The sequence below is a fragment of the Camelus ferus genome, chromosome 2 (assembly GCF_009834535.1).
Source record: "Camelus ferus isolate YT-003-E chromosome 2, BCGSAC_Cfer_1.0, whole genome shotgun sequence".
Classification (NCBI taxonomy): Eukaryota; Metazoa; Chordata; class Mammalia; order Artiodactyla; family Camelidae; genus Camelus; species Camelus ferus.
In genome coordinates, this window is record NC_045697.1 from 54,235,807 (window position 1) to 54,249,199 (window position 13,393).

At 37.3% G+C, this 13,393-nt stretch overlaps 1 protein-coding gene across 4 annotated transcripts in view; it reads left to right on the forward strand.

The window, feature by feature from the left end:
• Nucleotides 1-3,389: 3,389 nt before the first annotated feature.
• LOC102508527 (transmembrane serine protease 11A) overlaps nucleotides 3,390-13,393 on the forward strand; it is a 45,617-nt gene continuing 35,613 nt past the window's right edge. For 2 of the 4 annotated variants that reach the window (XR_004312322.1, XM_032459101.1), the window contains exon 1: nucleotides 3,390-3,614. Coding sequence is in view for 2 of the 4 variants with exons in the window: in XM_032459101.1 (XP_032314992.1) it covers nucleotides 3,604-3,614 (11 nt within the window). In the remaining 2 variants the exon portion in view is untranslated. Of the gene's footprint in view, nucleotides 3,615-6,335; nucleotides 6,423-13,393 lie in introns of all 4 variants that reach the window. The other 2 variants (XM_032459117.1, XM_032459112.1) reach the window with 2 other exon arrangements.

Sequence of the window (13,393 nt, forward strand, 5' to 3'; positions counted from 1 at the left end):
GACATACACTACAACATGGAGGAACCTTGAGGACATTATGCCAAGTGAAATAAGCCAGTCACAAAAAGACATATCGTATGATTACGCTTACATGAAGTACCTCTAAAGGTACCTGAAGTAGTCAAATTAATAGACATGAAGTAGAATAATGGTTGCCAGAGGCTGCGGGAAAGGAGATATTAGGAGTTAGTGTGTAATGGGTACAGAGTATCCATTCGGAAAGATGAAAAAGTTCTGGAGATGGATGATAGTGGTGGTTGCAGAACAATGTGAATGTGCTTAATATCAAAGAAATATACACTTAAAAATGGCTGAGATTGTAAATTTTGTGCTCTCTATACTTTATCACAGTAAAAAAAAAAAAAAAAAAAAAAAAAAAAGAGGGAGAAACAGAAAAGGAGGGAAGGTTGAGAGAACAAATAAGATGGCCATGTCAAGACTGAGCCAGAGACTAGAGTTTTTAGATACAAGCCAAATAATTCGGGAGCTGTGAGAACTAAAAGAAACAGAAAAGGATCTCCCTTGACCTTTGCAAGGAGTATAGCCCTTCTGACACCTCATTTTCAGACCTCAAGTCTCCTGAATTGTGAAAGAATAAATTTCTGGGTTTTAAGCCACTCAGTTTGTGTTAACTTGTTACAGTAACCTCAGCAACCTAACACAATGATGCAGGAGGCAAGGTCATCAGCTGAGAGTGATAAGTGAAGGGAGTTGAGGAAGAGGAGAGGTGAGAAAATGTTGTCCAGGAGTGTGGGAAATCGAGAGGCCTAGGAACTATAAAATGACAACCTACACTAGGAGCCCACTTTAGGACAACAGAACAGAGACTTAAAACTTAGATCAGTTTGTGTGTTTTTCTACAGGCTTGTTTATCTGCACAAGGGTGCAGGGGAGGAATCACAGAAAGTTGTGTTCATCCAAGGTTATTTTGTCACTGAGAGGGTACAAAGTGAAAGAGAAGTAAAGGAGTTGACCATATGTGTAAGGAAGGGATTTTAATGAATTTTTAAACTACTCTAATCTCCAAGTACCCAAAACATACCCTGGCACATCACAGGAACTGGAAAAATATCTACTTAAAGAATTACTGAATGCCATGATGTTTAACATATTAGGCGTCTCTGAAATAACCATCACACAGTAGTCTGAGCAACCATGTGCAGTGACTCCTAAGCTGTGTGATACTTTTCAACTGTCCATTTGCAGTATGAGAACACTTGTCTCCTTGGGTCAATTCTGTAATTTCCCCTTAGCAGAGAGAGGCCAAAAATATTGGATGAAGAATATCATTCAGAGAAATATCTTGCATATCACTCAAGAAAGGTATATTGCTATTGTCTCATGATATAATCCTTATGCATTGCAACCGTTTCCAGTATTTCACTATTTCATACTCAACCAGTTAGTCCTCTACCCTCCAGGAAAGAAAAAGCTAAAAAGCAGATGACTTCAGGGCCGAAAGAGAAGTTCTGAGCAAACCTCCTGCCGTGTTCTGCCCTGCTGACATTCAGGGTAGCCATCCTTGGATCTCAATACAGTTTCCAATTCAGTTCTTACACATGCCAGCTAGTGTGGGGGTGCATTCTGCATGTACTGTTTAATTTTTTTCTATAATAACCTGGAAAGCTGTTGTTAATTCCATGAAGAAGCTAAGATGCAGAAGGTTTAAGCAGCAGCTATGTGGGGAGCCAGGATTTACAGAAAGGTGTATCTCCCACCAAGTCTGGGCTTTGTCTACCAGGCCTTCTGCCGCCCACAACAGAAGCTGTCATTTATTACCAGATAGCATGCTAGGCAGTTCCACATACATTGCTATCATTTAAATCTCACAAAAGTAATGCACATAACCAGCTCAGTTCATGTAAGAAGAAACTGATGTTCAAAGGATTTAAGTAGCCTGTCCAGGTTCACATAACTTTCAGGGCATCAGTAGTCCATTCTAAGTCCAGTTTCCTTTCACTATTCCATGAAGCACTGTGTCAGGAAAAACAGCAGGGAAGGGAAGAGGAGGGAAGGGGAGGGATGGGGAGGGGAAAGGAGGGGAGTGGAGGGGAGGGAAGGGAATGAAAGAGTGTAACCATGTGTGCTCCTTGTATAGTTCAATAGAATAAGTTTCACTAAGTGTTTCTGTAAATAAGAAAATAAATGTGTATAAACTAAAGGCCTAACAATAATAATGCCTAACGTTTCTGTAGTGCTACCATTGCACAAGGCGCTATTCTAAGCATTTTAAATTTATTAACACATTTACATTTCAGCCTACAAAGTAGTCACCAATATTATTCCTATTTTACAGACATGGAAACTGCTAAGATTTGAACCCTGGCATTCTGATTCTAGAAAGTCTATGTGCTTAAAGCACTATGTGGTACTAAGATGATTTCAATTGTACTTTCCCAAGCGATGACCCCTGAAAACCTTTATTTAAAGTAGTGTTTCCCTTTAAATGGGTATCATTTGGTTGTAAGATTATAATCAAGGCTAAACGCTAAGTATATTCATACTTCATGTAGCTGTTAAAAAGAATAAGGTGGATCTGTGTCTCTTCTAAAAGAACTTCTAAAAACTAAATAAAGACCAGATTGTACAAGGATGTGTGAAGTATGATACTGTTCAATTAAAATATTCATATATGTTTTTCTATGACTATATGTGTGTGTCTGTAAATGCTTAGTATGTTCTATAGAGATGGACCCTCGTAACACTAGTTGCTTCTGAGGAAACTGAAAGGAACCATGATTAGGACATGGTCAAAAAGAGTTTCAGCCTCATTTCTAATGTTTCAATATTCACAAAGAGTTGGTAATTCATGATGTCTCACTGAAAAATTACTGAAAATAATCTTTGTTTCCCTGATCTCTTTTGTTTTCTTCATTCTGATAAATGTCTCTCTCTCCCTCTCTCTCTCTTTCCATATACACACACAGGTATTTAAATACATAGAGAGATATATGTATAAATATATATTATATAAATATAAATTAAATATGCATTTATTACCTTAAGTCATTTTAGGAAAAATCTAGTTTGATATGAATTTATTTGTATGTACTCTGAGAAGTAGGTATTTTAAAAAAGAAAAATGATTATGTATTAATAAATTCACTATACCCTGGATACATGAAGATAGCTGTTGTTTAACAAAAATTTTAGGAGTATTTCCTGAATCATATTACAAATCTAAGTTTTAAGAATATCTGATTATTTTTATTGAGAGCTTTTATGTGAAGGTTTCTTTAAGATATTTGTATACCTACAAATAATCTTCTTTAAACTCTTAATGCCAGTGCATTCCTAAGGTATTTCTCACTCAAATCCTTACAACCAGTTTCTTCTCCCTTAAAATTAGTCAATACCAAAAAGAGAAATACTGCCTTCTTGTTGAGACTACACTGTCTTTGGGCTGTTTTCTTCGAGCCATTCTATGGGTTGAGGCGTCTCTGTTCAGACTTGTTGAACTAGTTTCATTTCAACTACTTGTAATGTGTTTCCTTATTTCTTCCAGCTGTAGATCTCTGATACTGCTAGAGATTTCATATAGTTGACTAGAAAGTTGAGCTGAGTGGATGCAGATCTCTTAAGATCAGATTCTTCCCCCCACAGATGATGTATCGGTAAGTTTTGTTTAATAGTGGCTTGTTTGTTCTACTGTCTGTCAGTGCCTAGATTTCTGGTGTGGTGTGTTGGATCCTGTGAGGCGTCCTCAATGGATTCAATCTGCACAGGATGTTGTGAAATTGTTGGAATTATCTCTACAGTTAAAATCAATTACTTTGGTATTAAAAATCATTATTAACATTAGTTCATGTTGCCAAGTTCAATAGTTGGGATCTTAGAAGAAGTTAATGAAAAACTATATTACACTGTGTCCTGATTGCTTCTGATTTGACAGGGGTTGGTGGTGAGGGAGAAAGGTGTTAATTTGAGAAAAGTCTCCTTTCAGCAATCTGACTAAAGTTAGCTTCTGTAACACTTTCCCTTCAGCTGTTTTTCCTTGTACCTTATCGTCAGTCACTGGAAATTAATGCAAATTGGGAGGTCAAAAACTGCAGACACATCTGCCTTCACCATAGACATCTCAGGACTTCTTAGAGGAGAAAAGAGACAAGATCCAGACTGGGGAAAACATGTTTTACTGTCTAAAATCTTTCCTATTAAATATTAAAAAACTAGTTTTCAAGTTTTTTTTCAAAATAAGGTTTGCTATATGTAAAGGAAAGAAAAAAAATAAGATTTCTTGGCATAATCTTTGATACAATTAAAATAGTGATTTTAAACATCCATGAAGACAATAATATTTCACCACTGCTTAGATTTACGCCATTTTCAAAACATTTTTACGTATGTTATTTCATTTAATAGTCGGGACACCCCTGTGAGATCAGTAGAACAGGTATCAGCTCCCATTTTAAAGAAAGAAATCTAGGGAAACAGAAGTCCAAGGGGCTTCCCTGTGTCTACAGAGCTGCATAATGTCAGAATCAGAGAGCTGCAACCCACAGCTCCTTAAGTCCAGCCTTCCGGGACTCTTTCAGCCTCTCTACATGGCAAGGATTCTACCTGGGGAATTCACAGATGAGAATTTGACACTAGATAGGTAACTAAGTTGTCAACTTCACTGGGCTTCCTTCCTCCATTAATAAAATGCACATTTGGATCAGTTCTTTAGGGGGCACCTAGTAATTGCCAGAGGGTCTCTGAGATCCTTAGACAGGGTCTGCAATGCTTCACACACAATGTGGCATTCCATAAATATTTGTTAAACAAATTAATGAGTAAACGAATGCAAACGTCTAGAATTAATGCTTTGCTTATTAAAATTCATTGAATTTGAAAATGCATACTCCATGTCTATGGAAATCATAATATTGTAAAGGAGTAGTTCCAACCACTCATATTTCACATTCCCCAAATAATCCATTTAAAATATCAAGTCTCACGACTACAGACAGTAAAAGTCTTCTTTTCCGATAAGTATTTATGTGTCTATAGAAGTGTTTTAAGTCTAAGGGAAGTAAATTTTAGGAATAATATTAAGGGTCAGTCTCATTTCTCAGGATATCCATGGCACTTGTTGGTTGAGAAAAGGGATAGTGGGAAACACTGAATGTTATGGCTTCTTTAAGATAAACTCATGGAACATTAATCCAGGATTTGGAGGATTTGCTGAAGATGGCAGGTCACACTAACAGGCAGGCTTAAGGATTGAGGCAAAGCAAGTGCTTAATAATTACTACAACACCCTGTGTCTCACCTACACTACTTCTGTGATGTGTTTTACAGTTGTGCTCACTATTCTTAACACTCTATTAACAAGAAATACATGAAAACCTTCTTAAAATATATTTGATTCATATCTTTGCTTTTCTGTTCTATTGAAACTTGATCTCTTTTCTATGATTTATGACCCTCTTCTCTACCATTCAGAGATAGTCTTTAGTGTTCCAACTTTGCTGTGAATAGCCATTTGCATTTGCCTTTAGCAAATTCATATCCCTACTTTTTCCTACAAATGTATTAGCTAGGTGATACATTTATTTAAAATCTCAACTATTTCTCTTATAAAAGATAAAATATCAAATGACTCATTCATCTGAGATTGCTGTTCTATTCCCAGAAGTCTGGCATCTCTATCGCTCATTCTTTTTGGCATTGCTTAATAAATGCAACAGTTAGATTTTTCCTTGTCATTAACCTGCTTTAGAGAAAAACTCCTGGGAAAGTCTTTGCAAGTATTCACGTTTTACATTTTAATTTCATTTTGAATACTCATTTTAATTAACTTGTTAATCTGCCAAGTCCATGCTCTGTAGCACTCAAAAACTTATGTTCAGAGTTAAAGGCAAAATAACAAGGTAAAACTTCCATGTTACTTACTGATCACTAAACTTCATATAAATTATCAATTAAATTTTCCTGTTTTTTTAGTTTTCAGCAGACTCAGCGCTTTCTAGGTGCCGCAAATGCACTACATTATATTAGCTCATTTAATTTTCACAGTTCTATGATTAGGTACTATTATTATCTCCATTTTATGGATGAAAAAGTAACAAGTTCTACATCACAGGCTAATGAGTAGAAGAGCTGGGATGTGAAGCAGTCTGGAGCCAGAGCCTGAGCTTAACCATTAGGATATCCTGTTTTTCCTTCTTTTTGATAATTTTCAAGAGAATATCACTTCTTGCTTTTTAATTTAAAATTTGAGTAAAAAATTTATAATGCTAGTCCCTCAGTAGGGCTTTATCTATATTCATATCATTGAAATTTAAAGACTGGTTTGTAACATCTTCTTCTTTTTTTTGCTTTTCTTCTTTTCAATTGTCTGGCAAACGGAGAATAATATATCTGTAGATAAAATAGGGAGGCTGGCAGATATGTATATGAAGTACTTGGAAATGGAGATGATAGGAATTTGTGTTTGGGTAAGTATATGAATCTATATTGGGTAGTAGTTTATTTGGAGTTATTATAATAGCATCTACCATCTATTAATCTATTTACAAAATATGCATCATTTCCACACATTATCTCATTTATTCGTTACAATACTATAAGCTAGCTATTGTTACCCAACTTTATAGAAAACGAAAGCTGTCTGCAAATTGACTTATTGAGCTTTAAACCCAAGCTATACACACCATCCTACCCCCAATACAGTCATACTTATGTCTCTGAAACATCTGGGCAATGAGAAATTAATCTGCTTGGGATACAAAAATAATATAAGCAACATTTGAATAGTATACTACTAAAGGCTTTCACCTTCATTATCAGAGTGGCTTGGTTATGAGTGGTACAGATAGATTTGAATTCAGACAGGTAAGGCCTCCCTCCAGCTCTGTAACCTGTGTTAGTTTTCCTCTCTGATCTTCAGTTTCCTTCCTCTTTAGGGAAGGTGGTATTAGGCCTACCCCATCAAGCTGTGGCAACAAATACATCAGATAACTCCTATGAAAACTCCTGGCCCAGAGCAGGAATTTGATACCTGCCAGAGTGTTACATACACTCACTTCAATGCCTCACATCTCAGGGCTGTATTTATTATCACCACTTTATAGGCAAGAAAACTGAGATTCAGAGAGGTTTCATGAACTTCTCAAGATACACGTTAAAGAGTTACAAGCAGGGAATGAAGTCAAAGTCTACCAAAAGGTAGGGCAGATCTGCAATTCAGAAGGCCCAGAGAAGATCTGTCCAGGCAGGTAAAGACTTAATGGAAATTTTAAAGAAACTCTTTGTCTTAGAAAACTCCTGTGTTTTTGTGTACTGTTACATTATTACCACAGTCACAACACTTTGACAGCAGCTGTGCAGGGTTTTTCCCCCAAGCAATTCTCTAACACCAGCTGGGTATCCTGTAATTCATTCAATTCTGACACTAACCAGAACTAGTGCAGACCCCACAGGTTAAGGGCTCAGTTCCATAAAACTGCTCCTGCCCCTACTTAAGATGTCAATCGCAAGTCCCATCTGTTATCTGTGCTCCTGACTGACTGGCTGTAAATTGGAGCTTCCCCCAGTCCCTTCCTGCGATTTGATCAATTTACTAGACTGGCTCACAGAACTCAGGAAAACAGTTTACCTACTAGATTACCTGCTTATCACAGAGGTTACTAAAGGATATGTATGAACAGCCGTATGAAGAGATGCATATGGCAAGGTCTAGAAGAGTCCCCAGTGTAGATTTTATCTTCATAGAGCTGGGGCAGACCCTCCAGCACACAGATGTGTACACCAACCCAAAAGCTCTCTGAACCACATACTACTGGGATTTTTATGGTGGTCTCATCATACAGGCATGAATTATTATTAACTCATCTCCAGCTCTCTCCCCTTCCCAGAGGATGGAGGAGGGGCATTGGGGCTTAAAGGTCTAAAATTCTAATCATGGCTTGGTCTTTCTGGTGAATAGCCTCCATCCTGAAGCCAGCTAGGAGCCCACCAAGAGTTACCTCATTGGAATAAAAGACACGGCTATCACCCAGGAAACTCCAAGGGATTTAAAAGCTCTATGTCAAGAAATGGGGTCAAAGATGAAATATTAGAACAAGAGATGTTCCTAGTGTTCCTATCATTTAGGAAATTTTAAGGGTTTTAGAAGCTTTGTGCCAGAAACTGGGGGTAGAGACCAATGTATATATTTTCTATTATTTTATCATTTTTAACTCTCATTTTTGTTACCTTAATGGAAACTTACTTGTGCTATTTTTAAATATTTATAGTAAAGAAGCGTACAGTGCTTCACTATTAGCTTTCATATGGCACAGATTGAGACAAAAGCATTATAGGTTGTACCATGAGTTGCATAAAGGTAGAAACCATGTCTTATTCATCTTTGCCTCCCTAAGCCTTATATGATGAGTTAAAACATAACAGAGGCTCCATAAAAGGTTGTAGAAATAAACAATAGTTGGTAGATGAATGGACAGATAGTCGAATGAATAGACATATGAACATGTGAAAGGACAAAGGAGGAATAAGAAACTTTCCAATAGCTGATCAATTCTTAGTAGTTTTGGGGACATATTTATGATTTATATGCTCTGACCCAGGCATTTGTATACAAACAATTCATTTTCCACACATGCACAGCGTGCCAGCCTAGACCTTAACCTCTAATCTGATACATAATTTTCAAACTTTAATAGGTGGGGCTGCACCTTGTGTCAAAGGTGTGTTAGGGCTAAATCAAAAACACACATTACACAGGGTACTCAGAAAAAGAAAATGAGAACCCCAGAAAAGACAAGACTCTACTTCTTCACTTTTCTAAGGAAATGCCTTCACTGTGGTCCCAGGGATGGAAATTGAGCACGCTGGCAAAAAAAGAAGTGTAACTAAGAATTCTGAGTCCCCTGAATTCAGGTCAGCCTGAATCTCTTCATTATTTTCTAGGGGAAATTTCCTTTGGTATTTGATTCAATTTTGCATCTCCCTCTTCGCCCCACCCTCACTCCCATTCATATCTGGGAGTTAGATACAGAAGGAATATCAGAAGTTTTCTTTGTTTCTTCTTTTTATTTTTAACCTCCTGACAATGAAGCATTCCATGGAGCACTACAGTGGTGTAAACACATACAGAGCCATGTTTTCAAAACTGTGTTCTGTGGGCCATCAGAATCCCAGGAAGTATCACAAGATATGGTGATTTAAAAAAAATACATTTGGAAAACTTTTATTTCAATCCAATTTGATAAGTAGTATTCAAGTATCTACTAAGAGTCAGATAATTAGATGTATTAGGCACTGGGGTTGTATCAGTGAACAGAACACATACAAAACCAAGGCAGAGATGCTGCCTCACATTTACCCCTTGTAAACCCATTAAAGGCTCTAAGATTTTAAATAGTGAGAATCCTATTTAACCTTATTTAACCCATTTTTTCCAAACCTATTTATGGGAAACCTCTCTTACCGCACTATTTGGGAATACTTCTTGAGAAATGCCTCAGTGCCATATGTGACTTATTCACTGTCTTCAAGATCTTTCATAATTGGGGTAAGAGGACACATGTACACATAATATTTCAAGAAATAAAATATATAGGGAACACGTGGAAGCATGAAAAAAAAAGTGTCAAATTAAATGAAAGCCTCCAAAGTATACAGACAAGCCCAAATATGATCATTAATTTTCTCTGCAAATGCCTGCTTTCGTAGCCCCCTTTCCTTCCTCCTCCTCTCCTCTACATGACCTCTACCACTGTCAGGAGAGGGATAAGGGAATCCTAAGTTTTTGAGAGTTCACAAGAATTTAAAGCTAGTAGAAAGAAGACGTGAAAACAAAAACAAATTCAAGACTGAACCACAATGGAGAAGGGCGGATTCTCTGATCAGAAAACCACCTCCGCCTTCACTTTATAAAACTCTTCACCTGCCTTTTATGCTACTTGAAATTCCACACGTTACTGATTTGGGTTAAAAGGAAGCCTATCCTGTAAAAGGAAAGAAAAAATCAGTCTCAAAAGGAAGTTTGGTATCACAGAGAAAGAAGGGCTTCTGAGTCAGAGCGGTCAGAGTTAGTTTCTAACTCTGCATCTGGCTGTTTGAATTGAGCAAACTGTTCACCTGTAAAATGAAGATAAATAATTTTACTGACAAGAGTGTTTGCAGGGTAAGATCAACAGGCCCTGAAATTCAGCACTTAGTAAATAGTAGCTCTTGTTCTTATCCCTTTTAGTACTAAATGGTCATTCTAAAATAGTCACAGAGTACCCAGAGACAGATATTTACATATCAGAGGATATTAGATCACCACAAAAGATTGCTTTTTTGTAACATACAACTGAGTTCAGCAACTCAGAGGGAATGACAATTTTCATTGGTGGAAGGAGAGTTTGGCACTTTAGTTCTATAAGAACTTTCCCCCAGGGATGGGCATCAGGCTTGGAAAAGAGGAGCAAAGTTTTCTGCACCAACTGACTGCCCAAAATTCAATGCATTTAGCACCTTTGTCAGTTACATTTGGAGTTAAGTAGACTTGTAGGTTGGCCTGGGAAGCTAACCAATAAATTCTTTTTCAGTCAGATAATGTATCTTAAACTTCAAAAAACTGTCCTTATGAAGCTTTATGGGAACATAACCTGACTGTAAATTGGCATTTATATAATAATCTCATGTATCTACATTTGTATCATGATAACATGCAGCTACAAGAAAGCAGAAAAATAATCCTGAAAAAGGAAAGATTTAGAGTTTGGAGATAGAGTGATAAAGGGTTGACTGCAAACTGAGCCAAAGTTGCTGCCTTCAGGGGAGTTCCTTCTAGGAAAAGGAAGATCTATGTGGAGTAGGGGATTGATGATGTCTTTTAACTCAAGTCATCTTTGAACGCACAGATTTAGAAGTCACCAGCATAGAGCTTGGTTCCTGAGGAAATAAATATCCCAGCTCTGATCATTAACAATTCATACTGTTTTATACAATCTTCAGGGTGTGTATCTTTTGGTTTTTAAGACTGCAGAAAGCAAAGACACAAAATTACTCATATTATCACCATGTTTTCATTGATAACATCTTTAGAAAAAGCATGTCATAAATACACCCTTCTAACCCCTGAATAATTAAACTTAATGAAAGTATAATGGGTATAATAAGTTGGATTTCACATAGATTATAGACTGTGTTACTCTGAAAATGTATCATCTATATTTACCTTTTCCTTAAAGGAATGCAGAGTGCTAATCAGGTCATGATCAGGGAATACTTTCAGCTTTCTTCCTACTTTAATCTCCAAGAATTCACTTTGTATTCCCCCAGATTGTTCCTTGAATAAAATACTCTTCTAATTGTATGCTTAACACGGAATTCCCTTTTAATGAAACAGTTCTCCCCTAACCCCACAAAAGTTAGAGGAGATTTCAAATCTCACATGCTTTTTTCTTTGAGGGCTACATATTTCTGCCCATTTTGATGAAAGTTGTAGTATTTTTTTGTTGTGAAAAAATCCCCCAAGATACCCACCCCCCTGGTATATACATTTCTTCTCCCAGTTATTCAAACACTAATCTAGGTGCTGTTGTGAGGAGATTTTGCAGATAAAATTAAGGTCTCAAATCAGCTGACTTTTCAATGGGGAGATTATACTGGGTGAACCTAACCTAATCAGGTGACACCTTAAAAAAGGACAAGGCTCTACCCAGAGAGAGATTCAGGATGTGAGAGAGATTTGATAGGAGCGAGAGTCCCCATTGATGGCTTTGAAGATGGAGTGGGCCACATGGCAAAGAACGTGGGTGGCATCTAGAGACTGAGAGAAGCCTCTGGCTGACACCCAGCAAGGAAACAGGAACCTCAGTTTAGCTTCAAGGACCTGAGCTCTGCCTAAAACGTAAGTGACCTTGGAACAGGGTCATCAATGTCAGATGAGATTGTAGCCCCAACCAATACCTTGATTTCAACCTTGTGCGATCGTGAGCAGAGAACTCAGCCATGCCACATACAGAACTATGAGCTAATGAGTGGGTGTCGGTTTAAACTGCTAACTTTGTGATTTGTTACACAGCAACAAAAAACTAATACATGAGTGTTTGTTTTAGGAGTGTAAATAAAGCAGGAAAAAAAATGCTTGAGCATCTCCACTTACAAATAGGCTAGAGGCTAGATTCCAAAGGCTTTACTGAGTACATTTTTTTTCAGATCAGAAGTGATCTATGCAAATCACTAGCAGGACCTCTCCAGAGGGGGCAGCTGATGATGCATTTTTGCCTTCACGCATTGCTTGTTCATATTCACAAAAGCAGCTTTCGTAACTTGGCGTTGCACACCTGTTATATTCCCCAAAGTTCTTCTCAAAAGGAGAAACACTCTGACAACTCATCAGCCCTGTTTGCTGGCCCCTGCTCCCCACCAGATGCTCACGCTGCCTGTATGGCATTTACAGATGTGTCTGCCATGGTACTTGAAGCAGGTGCCCGTGAGTGGTTAATCGCTCTTCTGCTTAGTGCCCCAAAGAGCACTAATAGTGTGAGTTTGTGTGCATCTTGGTGGTGGGGATGTGATCATCTGCTTTCTCCATTTGTGCTACTCAGAGGAACTGTACTGTGACGGGAAGAGAGATTTAAAAGCTTGTACATCTCCTTGAGGTCTAGCCTTTCTCCTCTGGTCCTTTTTCGGCTTTGAATAACCTGAAGACACACTGATAAGATTATCTGAGACAATAAATGGTCAAATAAATGAAGAATGAGTGAGTGAGTGAATAGATGAATATATACAAGATAAATCTGTTTCAGAGTTAAAATGTAATCAATGGAGAGGCACTCTGGCACTGAAAAAAAGTAGTGTTACAGAAGTTAGAAGACATGAGTAGGAGATGACTGCTAGTTCCGTTATATTGGAGAAGTCACTTAATCATCTCTAGGCCTCAGTCTCCTCACCTGGAAATACAGTAAATTGTGCTAAATAGTCTCTAAGTTCTCTTTACTTCCGAATTTAGTTTTAAGCCAATTAAGAGTCTAAGCAATGTCACACCCATGAAACTTCTGTTTTTCATTTTTATGTTCTGGCTTACCTCTTGTCCATCAGAGGACACACTGCCTTTCCATAACCAGTTGTCTAGATTCTTTTTAATCAGTCAATGTGCATTGTCAACATTTTCCATACTCAACAGAATTCAAGTCTCTCAAGTTCCACTAGGTTTATTGGCTAAATGTATTACGTACACCAAAGCTATCAACTCTTAACTGTTTAGGTCCAAACAGTTTTTATCTTTTATGCTAACATTTATATATACACATTTTTATATTAAAATTAAAACTTCCTGTAAATCAGTTTGTTAAAAGTCTACTTAGAGTAAATTACTGCACTAAATTCCATGAAAGAATCAGAAAAAAAACCTTCTGCCCCCAAAGATTTTGGTTATCAACATACACAAAAAGATGAATTCTAAAGAATA